General features: G+C 39.6%; 1 protein-coding gene across 5 annotated transcripts in view; it reads left to right on the forward strand.

Moving 5' to 3' along the window:
* RTEL1 (regulator of telomere elongation helicase 1) overlaps window positions 1-19,809 on the forward strand; it is a 44,022-nt gene extending 24,213 nt beyond the window's left edge. For 2 of the 5 annotated variants that reach the window (XM_083801071.1, XM_083801074.1), the window contains 12 exons: window positions 184-307; window positions 1,424-1,577; window positions 2,558-2,721; window positions 5,571-5,666; window positions 7,318-7,528; window positions 9,855-9,992; window positions 10,470-10,586; window positions 12,524-12,766; window positions 13,714-13,890; window positions 14,268-14,456; window positions 14,993-15,096; window positions 18,865-19,809. In XM_083801071.1, the coding sequence (XP_083657197.1) occupies window positions 184-307; window positions 1,424-1,577; window positions 2,558-2,721; window positions 5,571-5,666; window positions 7,318-7,528; window positions 9,855-9,992; window positions 10,470-10,586; window positions 12,524-12,766; window positions 13,714-13,890; window positions 14,268-14,456; window positions 14,993-15,096; window positions 18,865-18,936 (1,789 nt within the window). In that variant the 3' untranslated portion in view covers window positions 18,937-19,809. Of the gene's footprint in view, window positions 1-183; window positions 308-1,423; window positions 1,578-2,557; window positions 2,722-5,570; window positions 5,667-7,317; window positions 7,529-9,854; window positions 9,993-10,469; window positions 10,587-12,523; window positions 12,767-13,713; window positions 13,891-14,267; window positions 14,457-14,992; window positions 15,097-18,839 lie in introns of all 5 variants that reach the window. The other 3 variants (XR_014572940.1, XM_083801073.1, XM_083801072.1) reach the window with 3 other exon arrangements.
* Window positions 19,810-20,252: the final 443 nt, after the last annotated feature.

A 20,252-nucleotide genomic window follows, 5' to 3' on the forward strand; every position in this document is an offset into this window, starting at 1 on the left:
GTTGAGGCCTGACGGGGAATACTGAGCATGTCACAGTTCAGCACTACTGTTGCACGGTTAAGGACTTAATGGGCAAAAGATATGAACTGCTCTTCTCTTGTCCTTTTGGACCATGATCTAGAATTTGTTTAATTCATTTAGGCCATCTGGCAAATAATTCTCTCCTTTTCTAATCCTACACAGGTTCACAACCAGCGATGTAAGAAGCAAGCTGCCTTCATGGGTCCGCCCTTATGTGAATGTTTATGACAACTTTGGGCATGCAGTCAGAAGTGTCTCCATGTTCTTCCGTGTTGCTCAAGAAATTGCAAGTATCTTTACCAAAAAATCCATTATTTTTTTTTTACTGTTGGAAACTGGGAATTCTAAGACATGAGATATGTGAAGGAGTCACTTGTTACTGCTAAACAACCTTTCTTTGGGGCATCATCTTGCATTGGAAGCTTTACGGGAAAGGAGGTATGGCTTATCTTCCTCCAAGAATGAGCTGTGACAGGATATGTGGTCATGCTGCACAACTCATCAAGTTAGATCACAAAAAAACCCTCCCTTTTCCAGTCCCTCCTGAATAAACAGTGCCTTCACTGAATGGCATACAAATACCAAAACTGATTTTAGCATAAAAAAAAATTCTCACCTACTGGGAGAAGGCATATATGTGAAAGAATTAAGGGTCTGACAACCCTTAAATTTAGATCTAAGCTGACTGGTGTAAAGAGTGAGACAAACTCAGCAGTTATTACACTTCATCATTGGGTCATCTTAACTATTATGATTTCTCTCTTAGCATTAAGAAGCTCTCCTTCTCAGTAGTAGTTCCTTGACATAAATAGTGATCCTTGTAAAAAGGCTTTCTAATGCACTGGAGAAAGGCATAGCCAGAAATGGGCTGGAAGCCGGAACAGGGAATTCTTTGTTCCCCAAATGGAGACTACGACTAAAATAAACATTTAAATTTTCACAACAGACTTGGATGATTTCCTGGAAGATGCTTTAGGCAAATGAAATGTTGTTCAAAATAATAAATTACAGATTAAGGATTTTGGATGAGTTGATCTTCTCCGATCATAAACAGGAGTCTCGTGGTATGTAAAAACTACAACCCAATGTGTGTTGCCAGAAGGGGCCGTGTTACAGGAGTAGTGTTAAGAAGCAATTGTTCTTCAGCAGTGGCACAACCCCTTTTCTGTTACAAGTCACTTAGCACTAAGCCTGCTTACTATACTTCATCTGTGTGCATCACCTTGTAGTTATTTGATCCTGTCATCAAAAACATAAAACCAGAATGCTTAAAAAGTCTTGACAGCAAGATTGTTGGGAAAAATGGGATGCCTTCAGGTTGTTGCTGGGATTTTTGGTTGCAAAGGAAGTGGAGTGGAAGAGTAGCTTTTGCCTATTGTAACATTTTGTAAACTGCTTGCAGATGCCCCCACCCCTGCCACAATGCGTTTCTGGCTCTGCTGGTGCTCAGAGTGAAAATGATCTGGCACCATCTACTTCATCAGAGCAGATCCTCTCCCTGGAAAAAGCCAAAAACTTGGATGACCATGTTCCCAGTTTGAAGAGGAAAAGAATAGGTAGGTTTGGGTCCTCACAAATGCACTTTTTTGTTGTTGTTTTAAGACAAACAGAAGAAAAAAGAAGAGGAGGAGCAAGGGACTAGAAACTGGAATGGGAGACAAAGCAAGGAGGGCTCAAAGACCAATGTATAAATCTGATCAGAAGGGATATAGCTTGGCATTAGGAAAAAGGGGAACCAATTGCAACTACAGAGCAGAGAGGCTGGTGTGCCCTGAGTAGGCATCGTGCAGAAGAGAAGGAGTTTATTGGAGTATCATAGATACTTTTAAAAATAAAAACTGGGGAACTGTTCTGACTAACAGTGAGTTTCATATGACCTTCCAACCTGTTGTTTAAATGACTCTTACACAGTGATCTGGCTAAGAAAATAGAAAGAGGGTGTTGGCCTTGAAGGAAAACAGTATTTCAAAATTCGTGGTAAGCTAATGCAAAAATAATAAAGTCTTTCTCACATCAGATATTCGTTCAGAATGTTCCACACTGTTTTGCTCCCTGTTTCTGAATAGAACAATGAAGTTGTGTTTAAACCTGTGGTTTCAAAACAGTTATGACTGTGAGATTGAGTGTGAGATTTCACATTACATCCAAGCCAAATATGACTGCAGATTGTCATTGAAAAGGAATTACCTTGGCCACCACCTTTTTCTCCCTCGATTTCCAACACTGCACCTATGCTTCTTCCCTTAAGTTGAATCCACCTGTTGTGCAATTGCAGAGCAAGTCAGATGAGCTTGCTGAACAATTTACCTGTCATCCACACAACTGGTAGACCCATCTCAAAATATAAGCTGGAATATGTGATTGTAGTTAAAGGGGGAAAAAAGCTGCTTTCCTTCTTTCAGTATGGGTTTTCAGTTGCACCGATTAGCTGTAACACCAAACTGTGAATTGCTACATAAGATTTTGAGGCGTTGTTATATCAAAGAAAATGTCAGAGAGAACGTGAAAAAGTTTATTTGTCATCCGTGTTATGCAGTAATGCCAGTAAGTGGAGATGGAGCATCTAGCCTGTGCATGGAATATGAAGAAAAATTGTTCTCACCTAGAAAGCAACATCTTGGGCTCTTGGATGCCTTGGAGCGCCATGAGAAGAGCAGTGAAGCTGCAGAGGAGGAAAGTGGCTTGCCAGGAGAGGAAGAGGTAATGACCATGCTGCTGTAACAAAATAATTATAAGTAAAAATTGTGGGCTCTAAAGCAAAATGAATTTGGTATTAATGTAAGTACCAGTTCAACCCACTTTTAAGAAAAATTCAATATAATCAGCACTAGAAGCTGTAAGTTCTTATAATTAAGCTTAATCAGTTTCCTTGCCACATTCAACTGAAGGACCAACAAGTACACACTTGTACTGTGCTCCATAACTGCTGACCGTGTAGATTCCTGGAAGTTAACCATGCTCTCTGGAGAGCAAAGAGCCCTCAAAGAAGAGGTTGGTAAATATGCAGTTCCACCTGGGTGAAATCTGTGTCAGTACTTGGTGTGTGACCAGATACTGAACTGAAAAAAAAAAAAAGGGGTTGTGTGTTTATGAACGAGTACTTGTACTTTCAGATGACGATCTTTTATTTGTCTCAGAAAATGAGTATTGCAGACTTGTGGAGTTTCTTTTCAAAATGAGAAATCTATTACTGAAGTAAGATGAAGAAAACGTCTGCACTGTTCAATTTTTTTCCTCTTGGATTGGGGTTTCTGATACATCACCGACTGAGCTGTGTTCTTGCTTTCTCAAAAGTCCCTGTTTGCAGCTGTTGTGGTAGTTCTATATTGCCTGACTACTGTCAGCAGGGGTAGTTAATTGCTGCCTTGTACACTTGGTTTGGCTGATGACTGGTTTTAGACTCCAGAAATGTCTAGAACAGCATACATAAGCAGTTTGCTTAAGGGAAGGTGTAGGCTGTAAGGAATATCTAAAAAGCCCTAAGGGATGTGTTCAAAACAGAGGGGGAATGTACAAGCTTTGAGAAACAAACAGGAACAGAGAACATTTACTTGTGTGCAGCTGATGAGAAATCAGATCCATCGCCCATGGGCAGCCTAGGCGTCACAAGGTATGGACACCTGAACTTATTCTTTGGAAAGCCTGACACATATCTAGGGTCACTGAGGTACAATGTAAAATTAACACTGCTGTACTGCTTTTGGTCTAGTTCAGGATTTCCTCAAGTCACATAAATTGGTGGTGCTAACGGCTTGGCAGTGAGTCAGCTCGTGTCTGCTTTCTGATACTGCATTGCTACTCACCTGTGACTTGCAGAAGGCTGGGGGGGTCATCCTGTGCTGCACCTAAATTGATGACCGCTGGCACCAGAGATCTGGGGTGTGTGGTGCTGAGACACGCAGTGCCTCTGAGGGAGCCAGATTTCATTCTACAAGTCTTGTGTTGAGCTGATTTTACTAACCACTGGATTTGGACTGATAACATGGTTGGTGTTCTTTCATATCTTTATTCACCGCCCATCGTTGGGTCTGTATTACCTTGATAAAGGAAAAAAATGGTTATGCTGTATCCTTAAGTATGGAAATCAAGCTGCTGTCATTCTGAAACAATTTCCTGGAGGGGAAAAACGCCCTCTAAGAAAACAAGCCTTTGTCATCTCAAATCAAAATACAAGAAATAGTCTCTGATTCCATTCAAAGAATGATTTAACAATTTCCCTTGACCAGTTTTCCTTCTGAGATATGCTTCGTGGAAACAGTATTTCTTCTGCATCATGCTACTAACAATGCAGCCTGTGTGCAGTCTGAGACTAAAAAGATGTCTCTGGGGCTTTTTGTGACTTACTGCATGTATCATGCATGGTTGACTTGCAGCTTGCATTCCACTTCTTCATTCCGTTACATGACACTTCAAATATATTTAAATGTGAGCATACCCTGGTCAGATTTGTCTGGAATTCACTATCCTTGCAGTATTATGAGTGCACTGAAGTCTGTATTTCTGAGTATCAGCAACTTGCTCTACGAACTGTCAAATCTGAGATTGCTGGCTGACTTGGGGCTTTGTTTGTTTTTGTTGTTTTAGGTGTGTTTAATTTAGTTTATCTCCAGAGCTTTATGATCTGAATAGACATTTAGAAGCCGCAGTGGAGTACAGGAATACTGTTGTATAGGAATACTGTTGTGTTTCACTGGTTTCTCTCGCAAATGAACAACAAACACTATTCTGTAACTGCACTGATAGTCACGTACTCACTAAGAAATTGTTTTGTGGGGCAAGAGCAAAGAAATAAATCACTTGACATTACCTGTTTTCTCAACAGGTATGTAGAAATCAGCTGGCAGTATGGGGCTATCCCACAGCTTTATCTGTTGCTCAGATGAATGCTTTTAATGTGGTTGATACAAGCTTGTGCTAGTGTTGGGGAGACTGCCATTAAGCAATTCCATTCCTCTTGCTTATGCCCACTCACTTAGCTTTTAGAGCTTGGTATATACCAATATTCCTTGTCACTGCAGTACAAGTGCAATTATTTGTTACTGGGAATGGGGAGCACTAAGAATTGGTCAAACCACAAGTGTTTCTAATACTACCTTATCCCATCTGCCCTGATATTTTCTACAAGACTGCTTAGGCTTCTTTTCTTAGTATCCCAAGAACCCTGACGTAGGGTTTCTTCAGAAGAGAAGTACTTCCAGGCAGGAAAGTGGAGGGGCGTGTGAGGCATCAGGAACACACAGCTATGTGTACACTGCCAGGCCCACCCTGAAACAGCTAGCCCTGAGTCCAGCTTTGCTTCATCAGGAATCTGCACCCTCAAGACCAACTTTGTTTTTAATTTACTCTCTTTTGGTCCCTCTTTCTGAAGCGTCCAGTGTCTGATTGCTTTCTAGAAAGAGGTAAGTGCCCCAGGCTCTGTTGCAATAATTTAGGTTGATTTGTTTCACTTGGGTTAACAAGCTTTAGTTCTGGAAATGGCTAAATTAAGTGGGTAATAACTTTGAAAAGAAATTTTATGGATTTTCTTTCTTCTCTTTTAATCTTTGCAGGCCCAACGTCTGTCAACACTCTCCCTACAGTATGAGAAGAGGTTAACAGATGAGCAAAAAGGAGGAAGGAAGAAAATAAAGCTAGTCAGCAATCCAGTATGTATTTTCACGTGTCTGTGCCATCCGTGTCTGTGCCATCCCTTTGATCTGCAGAATGCTGTAATTTGAACTGCAAATTTCCAGGCAGACAGATGACTGATGTAGACTGACACTGATGCAAAAACAATTACGTTTTTTCTCCAAATTGTAAATATTCATTAGCACACATCTGAAATATGTTTCTGTCATGCTCTTTCTCAAATCCGGACGTCACAGGTCCAATCAAGCACAGGTTCAGGTAGGGTTAGTAGGTGAAAAGAATTGCTCTGTGACTACCTTGCAAACGTCACCTCCCATTGACCCAGTGTGGTGGGTAGTTCGTTCTTTTTGATTGATGGTAGAACTTCAAATAGTGTAACTGTCCAGTTTTGTTTGGGTAAGTAACAATGTAACACCACCTGTGGTGGGTCATTGTTGTGCATTATGCTTGCAGTTGTGCACTATTGTGCATTGTCTCCAAAGAGGATTGAGACACCGTAGTAAACTCATTATGCATCTTGTTGCCTGAGAGCCGTGATAAATTCGTGAGGATTCCCTGTGGGTGATGTGGATGCTGGTAGTTGTCCAAGGTATTGTCCTAGCCAGGTGCACTCTCTCTGTCAAAGAGGCTATCAGTCACCTGGCATCCAACACTCATAAAAGTAGTCACAGATCGTGAGGCTGATGGTATCCAAGGTGTGAGAAAGGAAACACCTTTGCAGAAGATTGTGTTTGCAGTTTGTTGCTATGTCATGATGAATCAGCCTAGCCCTCAAGGTTGCAGTACATCTCGTTTCTCTTTATAAGGCTTCTCCTAAGAATAGAATTGTGAAATGAGTCTTGGCTGCCTTCTCTAGGAAACATTCCTCTGAAGCAGTCAGTTTTGTCAGTGGAGTAGGTGTATAGCAGCATTCCTTTTCTTCCATGAGGGAATGAATGTTCACAATTGTTAGAGGGACTAATGTTTTACAAATAGGTAGGGTAATCATCTGGGAAAAATAATACACTCATGCCTTGGAGGATTGCCCCAGTGACATTTCTTTTGGCCTGATGTGTGTCAAGGGTCATGGGTGTATATGTTCAAACTGCGTAAGCATATTATAATGCAGTCTCTTTCATAAAGAAGGGTTTGTTTTGAATCTCTTTCAAGTCCCTGCTGCTTGTTATTATAGAACAAAAATGTTTCCCAATACTAGACAGCAATCTAGCTTGCATGTGTTTATAGTGTCTTAAAGAAATTTTTAGAGGAACAGAAATAAGTAAACACCTTCCATTCTTTGAATCTCGTGCTTTGTATAGCGAGAGATTTATGGTTTTTGGTTAATTCTGTTCTTTGAGGAGGCAGGCCCCGTTAGATTTATGTTTCTTCTGTGGCACTGAAGCTATATATATATTTTTTTCAGGAAATGACACATGGATAGGTGCTTTTTTGGGTGACTACAATTATTTCATGAGACACCGTAGTATGTTAGTTGAAAGCATTGCATTGTTCTATGTGTAGTCCAAGGCACACAGTTATTACTTCATGTTTAAGATGTCTTGTGCCTCCCTAAAGTATCAAATGTTTAAAGAATCTTGTGGAATGTAAATCTGTTGCTTCTGTCTAAATTCGTGTGAGAGTAGTTTCTCTTGTCATCATGTCTATTGAAAAATCTTCCTGTCTTCGCAGGAAGCTGATAAGATAGCAGACCCAACTGAGCCAAAGAAGGCCAGAGCTATGTTGTACATTGCAACAGTGAAGCAGACCCTAAGCCAACAAAGCTATGATCTCTTCTCTAAAGCTCTTCAGCACTACAAGAAGACAGATGACTTCAATGCTATGTTAGCTCAAATGAGTTCCCTTTTTGTCGAGGATGAAAAAAACCATATCTTGTTACGAGGTATGACAAGTTACCTAGTAAATTTATATGACGCGACCTTTGTCTTTCAAATAGACTTGTGCATTTCATGAGTAACCATTTTACCTTTGAGGTACACATCAATCAGGGCAATAACCATTAGCATTCATCACTTTATATTCTCAGAACAAACAAAAAATACGTTCTCGATCTAATTATTATACCTTAGTTTGCATACTGAGAGACTTGAAATAAAAAAAATATATTCTATGGAAGCTTATGCTATTTTGAACTTTGCCTAAAAGAAGAATAGTTTAATCCCTGTGATTTAGAAGAGGAGGAGGTAAGATGAAGAGTGTTGTCTTGAAGGTTGTCAGGAGTTGGCTGTACGCATTCAGAAGGGTTCAGTGTTAAAGCAGTAATTAAGTAGTCAGGATATCTAGAGAAATCTTCTATTAAATAATGACGAGTATAAGTGATCTGGACAAGCACGGATAGTTTACAGGTTTACCTGGTATCTTCCTGGCTTTTAATGTCTGGCCTTCCAATACCTAAGGGGGGCTTACAGGAAAGCTGGGGAGGGGCTCTTTATCAGGGACTATAGTGATAGGACAAGGAGTAATGGCTTTAAACTAAAAGAGGGTAGGTTTAGACTAGGTATAAGGATGAAATTATTTACTCCAAGGGCATTGAGGTATTGGAACAAGTTGCCCAGATGTGGATGCCCCATCTCTGGAAGTGTTCAAGGCTAGGCTGGATGGGGCTTTGAGCAACCAGATCTGGGAGGTGACCTTGTCCTTGGTAGGGGGGTTGGAATTAGGTGATCTTTAAGGTCCCTTCCAACCCGAACTTTTCCGTGATGACTGCATTGACAGGAACTAGACTTCCACCAACATTTCTTCTAGTTTAACAGAATGTTTTCTCTGTGAATTTTCCTTCCCCTCTCAATTTTATCAAATTGCGAGTATGATCAGCTTTTGAATAGAGGAGGGAACTGGAGCATGGCTGTTCAGGTTGTGAGAAAATGAGACGGAAAGTCTTTATGGAGTAAAGCTGGAAACTCAATGCTTTTATTGACTGAAAGTCAATTACCCCGTTAATGTTTCTTTTTCAGTAGATGATGCTTCATAAAAATAGTGCATATATTGCAATAGGAAAGTGAAAAGCTGAAGGAGGCTTTACTTCTAGTGGCCTGCAATGTCTTAGCAACCGTACAAGATTAGCATATTTATTGAGGATCACCTTTGAGTGTTGCTTATGTCCTAAAATAAGTGATGAAATCTGTCATTCTGCTATGTTCAGGATAATTTAGCTATCTGGCTTATTTGAATTCTTCTGCTAGTACATTAGAAATAATTTCGATCTGTGGAAATGCAGAAAGAAATGGAGGCAGCTCTGTGAAAGTCAAAAGGAATAATGGAAGTTTTCTGTACATTCTCTTGCTTAATGAGTCTGACAAAACTTTCCTGAATTTTCCCTCATGCATTTGTTTCTGTGGTTTTGTTTTGGTTGGTAGGGACTTTTTTTGTTTGGTTTTTCAAAAATATTTTAAAATAAAACATCTGATTCCAGCTCTTCTGCTTCTACTTTACAGAAAGTTTCCTTATAACAGCACAGTAAGATTTGAGTGTAAATTATTTACTCATCTTGTAATTAGCAAGGAAGCAGGAGAGGACGATGAGGAGAGATCTGAAAGTGTCATTGATTGTTTGCTGTGCATAGAAGCAAATGGACAGGTTTTTCTGTGACTTTGTTCATCTTTAAAATAGTTACTTATCTTGTAAATTGTTTAAGGCTAACTTTTAAGGTTAAGGACTGAGAAGCTAAATACGAGCTCTTAGTGCTAATAGTGGCCACAGTCTGTTTCGTAGTTTGCCTGTCTTACTAGTCAAGCTTTCATAAGTTTTAGGCACGTGAAATCTAAAGTTCATTTGACTTGCAGTGAGGTTTAAGCTTTTGGCTAGTAAGCATTCTACAGTGGAGCAAGGTGATGTGTAAATGAACAGTATGTCAACTGTTCTTTGTTACCTGCCTAGCAGATGCTTTGACCCCACAGCTTATGAGGTAACTCACGACCTTTTACAGCAATTACCTGTTTCATTGAAAAATAACCTACTTCCATTTTACATTGGAAAAAGTAATTACCTACCAGTTTGTTAGATGATTGAACTGTAATTGACCTCTACGCACTTTTTAAGTGTGCTGATTGTATAAGCACTGAAGAACAGCATTTAGATTTTAAGTTATTTAGTTACACTTTATTTTCTTGGTACCTAACTCAGAAGTCCTACTGTCATAAATTTCTGGAGCATTTGTTACCTGTTGTGGATTTATTTTCTTTTCTTCCCCTCCCTCTCTCTAATGGAAGAATTTTACCAGTTTGTTCGACCTCAACATAAAAAACAGTTTCATGAAGCATGTTGCAGTCTGACTGGAGCGGGCTGTGGCTACAAACCTGAACACAGCCTCTTGCAGGAAGAGAGAGAGATACTGGCAAAGAAAATAGGTGAGGAGCTTGATTCAGTGTTGTGCAGTTGTATCCTTTGATGGGCCTTGTCCAATTACAGAGCAAGATGCAGCTACTATGTAGATATGCAAGGGTGGAAAGCAATTTTGGTGAATCAAAATTTGAGCTCAAGTCTGCTCTGCAAGATCCTCTTGCCCACCTTCCTGTGAGCATTTGCAGATGCCTGAGCTTTAGTTACTGCATAGTTAGTAACAATGCCATCTTATTTCAAAAGGGCTTTTTACAGATCTGTTTAGATCTTGAATCTAGTCCGTGGGTTTCAAAACTTTGTGAAATTTTTGAAATCCTGGAACATGAAGGTGCTAAAAAAGCAGGGTGTTGGCTCATCGCCTCTTAGCAAAGAAATGCGTCAACATCCCCTAGTGTTTTCAGCAAAAAGCAACATTCTTTGAAATACATTGTTCTATTTTCATTCTTCCCTAAATTCCATGTTAACGGACTCGCTTGATTTAACAGAAGGAAAAAAGAGTCAGCAGAAAACAACATCCTCAAAGGACTCATACACACAGCTGAACCCTGGACTGCACTTGAACCAGGGAGGATTTCACTTGACAACAGGACTGACTAGTGCAGGTATGCTTCATGTTAAATAACATGCATTACCTTGGTGTCGTGTTTTTATGTTTTATATTGTCGTTGACCGTAAATTCTGTTGGGAACCAATGTTTCCTGTGATCACATAGTATAGTGGCTCTCAGTCTGTAGGTAGAAGTGATGGTAATTGAGAGTTTTCAGCAAGGATTGTGCAAAACAAACACAAAAGCTAATAACTTAATTTAAGGTGAATATGAAAGAAACCAACTAAAACCAGAAGCTTGCACTAGAGACTGACCTGAGTGAGGGAAAGGGCGCGTTGAGCATGAGACTGCTGGGGGTTTCCTGTTTGTCCAGAGTTTGTGAATGATAGTCATTTAAGGAATGTAATTTTAGATGAGGTCAATGTGAATCCAGGTATGAAGAAAGAAACAGTTCCTGCTTTGTTATCAGTAATGCGTACACTCCTCATATGGACAGTTTTTTTCTGCAGAAATGGAGATTAGCAAATATATTCTCACAATTGCACATAATCTCTGCATGCATCCCTCTAATCTTGTACTGTTCAGTATTTACCTTTGAAGTCAAAGGCTCAATTTTGATTTGATTATAGATCTTCCTGAGAACAGCTGGGAATTTTTTGTATTTCTCATGAGGAAATGAGTAGGATAGCTGGACAGCTTAGATGTCTGTCTTTAGAGAATAAAGAATAATCAGTCTAATCCTTTCTTTTTAGAATAAATAAGTAAATAAAAAGCCAATGTTTCCCGGCAGGCTTTAAAAGCTTTTCATCTATGAAGCCATGTTTTTCTTCTGATTTATTTCCTTGTTTTGCTTTTGAATTTTAAGAACACTTGCATGAAACAGGGCCTTTGTGTTTTTTTTTTTCCTGAGGTCTGTGAGATTGATTTTTCCCAGAAATTTGTGTTCACAAATGTAATTGAGAAAATAACAGTAATAAATGTATGTCCTATTTCTGTGATTCGCTCCCTAAGTGGCGTATGTTCCTGTGAGAAGCTACAGATTATAAAATTCACACCCGTGTTTTTCCCCTTTCCAGAAATGTAACTAAGTCCATCTTTTAAAAGTTCATTATCTGTTGAGAAGAATAAATATCTAAATACCAGAAGATGTGATTGGTTAATTTAAATCAGTTTCTTATAATACATTTTATCCATATGTACATGCCTTTATATGTAAGGCAAGTACATGTAAGGCACGTACATGTCTTTACATACCTTGTAAAGACATGCCTTTACACATGTGTATATATGTGAAACACAACTTTTTCAAAACTAAGACATATCAGAATCCAAAGACTGACACTTTGAACAGAAGTCCACTTGGAGTTTAGCAGGGTGTTCTTAGCTGCACGTATCTTCTCTTGTACTCCTACATTGCTATGTGCTATCTCTTTTATTATAATTTTAGATTGATTATTCTATTTTGACATTATGCTTTCCTGTTTGGGGGGGGGGGGGGGGGGGGAAGGACGTCTTTTCTCCTTTTAGTAATAGGAGGTGAGAAATCTATTCTTTAAAGCTGCTGTCAAGTTTACTTGCCCTTGTGCCAGGCCATCTGTTGAAAATGCTTCTACTCCTTTGAAGTGTAGCACAAAACCTGGTTTGTTGCTGACCTCCAAGCACAGTATCCTCTGTGTCTCCTTTTTCTCATCCAAAGTGACTATCTGGCATATTTCTCCATCTCAAAGATCCAGAAACTCCCAAATACACCAAAAGGGTTCCCAAGAATTAATTTGCCCAGTTGCTGTTGTCAGGAACAGGTCTTGGCTCTGCCTAAGGTCAGGTCAGAGCGGGGCATTTGACTATGCAAGCGGTGTTGACTTTACTACATTGAAGTAATTCAGGAAACCCCTTGGAATGAAAAGAGAAATTGATACAAGAGAAATCAAGGCTCACCTGCTTGCCTCTGTTCCTCCCCCAAGCCCTACTCATCTCGTGTTCTTTGTTTCTCAGGGGATAACGCTGGTCAAGCTCTAAGTAAAGACACTGAGAAAGCTTCAGGCTCTAGGAAAGATCACCACCAGGTCCTCAGGACTACCTATCTCAATGACGTGAAAAAGGCTTTGGACAAAAGCACTTTCAGCCATTTCTATGAAGCGCTGTTAACTTACAAGAAGACAGATAACTACGATGCTATGATACCAGTGATAGCAGCCCTCACCACTGAGCGGCCAGAAGACTTTCATCTCCTACGAAGTAAGGGTTATTTTAAAGCCATTATTATTTAGTTGAAAATAACATGTAGGTGCTGTGATCTTATGTGAGCAATAACCTTTCACTGTTCGTTAGCTAGTTTGCAAATAATAGACTGTATGCTGCCCTTGATTGCTTTGATGGGGGCCTCTCTTGCTGTGCTATGTAACACCTCAGTTTCACCTTCTTCCCTGTCTCTGCTGTGAACTTCTCTGTGGGAAATAGAGCACACAGCATATTCTGGGAAACACTAATAGAGTTTTATTTGTTTGTACAAAATCTCTCGTCAGGGTCAGTGGGATATTGTTATCTTAATCTCTCAAAATTTTTAGAAAACCAAGTTTTTCTGTTGTGTTAACTAATCAGATCACTCCTGACATAGTGAAGAGCAAGAGGGAAATGAACTGTGTGGCACTGTGAGTCATAATCTCCCCCTGAGCATTCTTACAAACAGAGAGTCAGTGTCCTTACTGAACAGATGTTTTGACTGGAGAGGGCTTTATGGTGGAATTGTGTGCTTGGCAGTAAATTATATCTGGGATTTTTTCAGAATTTTTATATGTGGGTTTTGAATCCTTGTCAACCAAACAGTAATGAGAAATTTCCTTTCTGAGAAAGGTTTTTCAGATATTGTGCATATGCTTGATTTTTGCTAGATCAGTTGTCAGCTGAAGGACTGGATCAGATGTTTATGGTTAGCTGTAGAGAATGGAAAAATTTCTGGGTCAGTTGAGATTGTATTTGATACCGAATACTCATCTGTCTACTGGCAAGGAAAACCCTGAAATTATTTAAAAAAAAATAAAAATCAAAAAGATGAAGTTTTTCACAAACCTGAAGATACTCTGAGGAATATGGATGATATTGTTCAGCTTCCAAAGAATTGCCTCCAAAACAACAAGTCTTCCACGGTCAGGCATTTATGTTAACTGTATTTTCCTTTTGGACAGGGTTTTACATGTTTGTGCGCCCCCATCACAAAGAGCAGTTCAATCAGATGTGTAAAGATTTGACTGGAACGGTCTGTGGTGGGAAAGAGAAGCAATTGCAACACACAGTGCAAGGTGAAAGGAGCCCTCTGAGTTTGGAGAGCTGGTGCACGAAGGCAGAAAACAGCCATGTACAAGGTAGGGCATGAACATTTCTCTGAAGTTTAGATTCTTATTTACTTACTATGATGGGTAGCGTCCAGCAACCTTAGTCATGGGCTCGGGCCTTCTCACAGTAGGTATCTAAAGGAAGATCAAAGCAATTGGCCATGTCCAAATCAAGATCTACTGTGTCTAGGAATAACTTACCACAGAACTATTTCAGTGTAAAGAGTCTTTTTCAGTAATGTTGTGTAATACCAGAAACTTCTGTTGCCAATCAGTTTAGCCAAGAAAAAAAAAAGTTGTTCTTCTACAATGAGAACTTACTGAACTTACTGCTAATTGTGTTTTTGTAGAGCCTGTATGTTGTGTTCTGCGTTACACTGTATTGTATGCCGTTGTTTTATGATCAGATGCAGCTGTTCCTAAGAGTGAGGTGCCAGAGAAAACTCAGAGAGAGATTTCCTCCTTCTGCTTTAACCAGGAAAATAAACTTGAATTGCCAAAGACTGAAGAAGATTCAGAAGAAACCAGTAACATGAGAGCACCCACATGCTCTGGAGTTGTACCTCTCTTTCCCCTAGAGATGGAACCAGAGTGTGGTAAGTATAGATGAGATTTCCTAGACGCAGCTCCCTAATTCTCAGGAATTAGGGTAAGTTATAGGACTGAGAATTATGTTGATGTTCTGTTAAATGAGGATTGTTTCATGCCTGTATTTGCACAGGTGCAATAATGTTTTGTATGGTTTACTGAGAAGAATTTGTACTTTCTGCTACTTGCATCTGCTATATCAAAGTACTTTGCTGTCTTTATCACAGTGATGTAATAGTTTCTCGAGAACTTAGAGATTTTTCTCAACAACTTCCTTGTAAAGCAAGGATGTAACCTCAGTTTCTAAACGGGGTTCTGAGGCACTGAGAGATAGAATGAGGTCATATGAAAGAAATAATGCAATAGGGCCATGTATTGCGTTATTAACATTCAGGAACCTCTTCATAAAACTCATGGTCATTGGCTTCTGGACCACACTGGAAGCACACATGCATGAGAATTTCACAGGTGCTTACTGAAACTTAGTCATTTCTCCCCTCTCTTTTTCTCTCTCTCTTTCTCTCTCTGTCTCTCTGTGCTCTAGGAAGATACCAGTGCTCTGCCTGCAAATCTGAGGATGATGTGCCTTTTAAATGTCCATTCTGTGCCTTCACTCGCTGCAAAACATGCTGGGAGCAGTTCTTAAAGGTTATCTTGTTTATTAGTTTCACTTTTTTCCCGAAGCTGCTATGGAATCTTGTGCTTTTCAAGAGAACTGTATGGACAGCTGTGGAAACAGAATTCCTCTGTTTACAGAGAGGACACCCAAATCCTGATGGAAGTTTTACCACTTGAGCATTTCCTCGGTCATCTTCCTTTTCCATGTTCTGCAGTGTGAGTGGAGGCAAACCTCATCCTTACGCTGTGGTTTTGACACAGATGCAGCTCCTCCTGAGCTACCTTCAAATGTTTTCTCCTCCAGAGTTATGCAGGCAATAGGCTGCGGAGTCAACTTTTTTTTTTGACATTTGAACCATTATTTTATTTTATTGCTTAGTTTCATATTTTTTTGCAATCTAAAAACCTCCTGTAAGACGCTACTGTGAGATGATGCAAATTCATGCTTAAATATCTCCTGTGTTATCCTTTAGTTTAATTGTTCCTTTTCTGCCAACATATAATAGGGCTGCCACGCTGTCTTGGATCTCAGAAGCATTCACATATTCTTTCTTGATTTGAATAGAAGGGGTCTTTGTTTGCTGTGTCAGTTCTGCATCCTTAGGGCACTTAATCTTTGAAATGAGCTTACTTTAATTCCTAAATTATGTCTGCCCTTCTCACAATTAATGGCACTTCTACAGCTAGCACTACTTCTAGTATTGGCCCTTCTTTCTTTCTCTAGGTTTTGCTAACTGTACATTGATGTTCTAATGGCAGTTTTCTGAGAAAGACTATCAGCATCTGCTGCTTCATGAACAACATACTGTCCTTCAGAAAAGATTCCAACTGTAGAAAGAGTCATGCCAAGGATTTTACTAGCGTGCGTTTATAATCTCTGCTGCTCAAGACTCAAGCTGGCGGAGGAGCAGAATGAGACCCCTGGGGAGTTTGTAGGTTAGGCAAGCGTTTATAATCCCATTCTTAGAAATAAGAAGGGAGGTTGCTGTGCTGTCTCAGCCCATAAAAATCTATCTTGTAAACGCCTCTGGAAGAACTCACTCCTTCTGCCAGTAAGATGTAGCTGTGATTTTGTCAGCTTAAGAAATCACAGAACTAGAGCTATTTTATATTAAGCAATTGTACTGCTGTACTATGATTTTCATCTTGAGAAAGTTGGTAATTCTGAGGTCTGGCTTTCTCCTTAATCCCCAAAGTGATGTGCATTTTCATAGCTCATAGATAAATCACAGGACTTGCTCAGCCTCAGTTTTTTTAATCGCCCCTTTTGTGATTACCTCTTAGGCTGGGGATTAAAACGGTCTGACCTGCTAGATTAAACTGTATTTCAGGTATTCAGTACAAAACTGTTAGGGGAAATGAGTCATTCCCCATGGGTCATTCATTACGACTACCACATTTGCAATTTACCTGAACAGTCTTGCTATTTACAGTGAAACTTCTTCCCACGTTTGTAGCAGATGGTGGCAGGGCAAGAATACGTCTGTGTTTTCCTTATCAAGATGAATCAGAGTTTTGCTTTGTGGTAGCATATACCACAGCCCTTTGGAGTGATAGTCTTAGAGTTTGTGAAGATGAGAAGGAAGAGAGACAGTTTAGAGCAAATCATAAGAGCGTAATAGCAGACATACTGAGTCAGAATAAAGGTACATCCAACCCGGCATCCTGCCTGTGATCGCAGCCAAAAAAGGATGGCTAGGAGAGGATATAAGAACCATGTCATGGCTGATGATTCTTGCAAGTAATCTCTCAGCCCTGAAACTATTTGCAGCACAAGAGCTCCCTGAACCAAAGGTAGCTTCTGTATATTAAAAAGCTTCTGATGGATTTCTATCACTGTGTCCAATTCCTTTTTAAGACAAATGAACATCTGTCATCCATATCCTATGGCAGACACTTCCACAGCTTAGTGAAGTGTTATGTGAAGAACTATCTCCTTTCTTCACTGTCGTTTTGAACCTCTTCTTGTTAGTTCAATTTAATGCTCTGCTTGTTTAAAAGGGACAAACACGGTGTTCTTCCAGTTCTCAAGAAAACTCATCGTGGATATCCCATCCTTCATAAGTGCACGTTGGGAATTTTTGTCTCTCTAAATACACCAGTAGTTGGATCCACCTGCCTCCTCTGTAGACAACATAAATCAAAATCTGCATTTCTAATAATGTTTTTCTTGCTCTGAACAACAAACTGTTACGGGGGGGGGATGTAAGAAGGGGGGGGGGGGGGGATGTAAGAAGCATCTTCTCACCAGCTGAGGCCTTTTGTTCTACAGTTCAAGCACCCCTCAAGGCTCAGCATGAGTGACAATCTATTGTCTTTGTTGTATAAATCGTGAAACTATATGGTCTTGTCACTTTTTCTCATCTTACTCATGAAATATCATTCTAGTGATAATTTAGTGGTATATACCAGTATAAGTAATGTTAGCTTGTTTCTCATATGACTCAAGTGTAGTTTAGTTACTGAAAAGCCAAATATCCTTGGGTATTACGGTAAGACCAATGCAGACAGACATTTCTACTGATGATCAGGCAAAAGTGTATTCTCTGCTAGTTGTGTAGAAGAAAGAGAAAGATGGCTCAGTGGAGAACACAGGGTTGCAAACAGGAAGACTGGTCCATGTTCCCCTGAAACCGAACACAGAGGAACCTTCTCATAATACTTCCCTCCTCATTTCTTTCCACACACTGGTTCATTGTACAGACAATTGACTTCATTCATGGCAATGGCTGGGTTCTGTGACAGGTTGTGTTTGTAGTCTGAACTCTCATCCGATGGTATCAGAGGTTTGTCAACACTGACTGGGCTGGATTTACAAACTCATCTTATACAAGTTACTCACTATATTTCTTCAGGTCAAATTCACTTCAGTGCCTTAGCGAGGAAGTGACTAACAGGCTGTCATTCAAAATGCAATGACTTGGGTTTTGCAAATTTGTTTTCCAATTTATGTTACTGAAACAGTTTAGTGCAGTGAATAAGTTTTGGAATATATCCGAAACTTTTGGATGAGCAGACAGAAGTCACGACAGCTGGAGGGGCATTAAGAGATTAGTGCTGGTGCGAGGTAGGTCATTTTCAACGTGTTAGGGAAAGCATCGCATGGAGTGCGCTAGTACACGCTTCGTTTGGTTTTAGATTTCTGTGCAGAGGCCTATTGCTGTGTTTCGATGAATAAACGATGTGTTTAAACATGGGCCAAATGGCTAAAGGCCAGGCACTTTTAATTTTAAGATTAGTGTAGAAGGAAACTGAAACCTGGGTGAAGAAATGGTTGGCCACATACCCAGTCTTCTGCTGTTCAACGAGAAAGGTGTGTGGTGGGATGAAGAAATAAATGTATTTCGTTTGCCTGCAAAAATCTTGACCCCATGTATCACTGATGTCCTAGTATGCCCACTTCCTTTTCATCTGTGCCAGAGGAAGCAGGAGTTCAAGGAACTTGTGCACGATCTTACAGGATTTACTGGCAACAAGTACTTCACAACAGCTCTTGCAGGTTCTCTATTTCCTTATTCCTGTATCTCAGTTTTCCAGGTATATTGCAGCTATAATTAATCTGAGACAACTGCTTTAAAATTTGTTGCTACTTCACTGAGCAGCTTTTTTGTTTTCCTCCATTTATTACTAGCAATTAAATAAGTGGCTGAGTGGTAATACTGCATTTAAAAATAGTAGATACAGTATCTTAAGGACTATCAGATGACTAGCATGGCTTGTATTTCATATTGGGCAATTGCAAACTTGACAGAGAAAGTTAATATATAATCTAGGCGTTTTGTTCATTTACTTTTATAGATGAAGAGGTGCCCGCAATGCTTCAGTGATGTGAAGAAGAAGCGATTAACCCAAGCTTTCTTCTGGTTATAATCTCACCAGCAGAAAGGGCAAGTACTTCTCAGCAGAAATAAATGACTGGACTCTGAGTCTCAAGCTGAAAGCAAGCTGGATGAAGGTTCTTTTAAATATGTTTGATCCTAGAGTCTGGATTACAGGCTGTGCACCAAAACGAGTAATATTTTCCTACAATCTGATCAAGTCTGGAAGGTCTCCGTCTCTCTTACCACTGGCAGAAGACAAAGCAGTATCGTCCTGTGCTGGAATGAAAACGGTGAATATCTTATTTTAGCCTGTAAATTCTATTGTCTTCTCTTAGACCAAATTTTATATCCTGGAGGAGGCTGTCATCAGTTGGCCCCTTCAGGTAATACCAGTTCCTGGAAAAAGCCTACAAGAGTACTACAGTGGAATTGAGCTGGCTCCATTACCAGGCCAGAGGCCAGACTACCAAGACTTACCACAGTGGTGTTCCTAGAAGAAGTGATTCACATTCTGTTGGTGTTCATCGGCAGCTGCTGTCTCCCAACAGCAGAAAATACAGAAAGGAAGATTTTGTTTTAAAACAAATTCCAGTGGTTAGATAGTGAACAGAGATGCTCCCCTGTGCCTGCTGTGCATCCCAAAGACCAACTTCCTTCCATAGTGCTGGAATTCTTGGAACTTCCTTCTATGGAGGTTTTGTTTTACGCTTAGTACTGATACTCGTGTTGTGCCTGTGTTATTTGATCTTTACCTTCCAAGAAGAAAAATGAGCTAATTGACTTTAATCTTCAAAATAAGTTGGATGAGAAAAAAAATCCTTGATACATCCACTCTCTGTGAGTAGTGGGAATAAGTAGTTAACTTTTAAAGAAGATACTGATGCTTTTTTTTAATTAAACTATAAATAAAACCATTTTTATGTCTTGGTTGTTTGTTGTTTTTTTTTTTAATTTGTTTAACCACATAGAAGAACAATGGCAGCAGAGTCCCAGGGCCCCTGTAAGTAAGTTTTTCTAAGCCTGTAGGCAGATTTCATACCAGTGGAATTTTGGAAACCTAGTATAAATATTTGATATCTTAAAACTGAAAGGTGAGCCATATTTTAACAAAAATTTCAAAGATTCTTATTTCCTGCAGTTATAGAATTCAAAACCAGTGACACTTCAAATCCTACAGTTGTGGAGCTGTTGATCCTCATGGAGAAATTTCTAAACTTACCTCTATTTAAGAATGAAATAAAAGAATTTTAACAATCACATTCTCTTGATGATCAAAATACTTTTATTTAGGTTATTATTTCAGTGCACTATTTATACTGTTTTAAACTCTGAAAACAAGAACAAATAATGCAGAGAAAGCCCTAG

Source organism: Anser anser (assembly GCF_964211835.1).
Source record: "Anser anser genome assembly, chromosome: 16".
NCBI lineage: Eukaryota > Metazoa > Chordata > Aves > Anseriformes > Anatidae > Anser > Anser anser.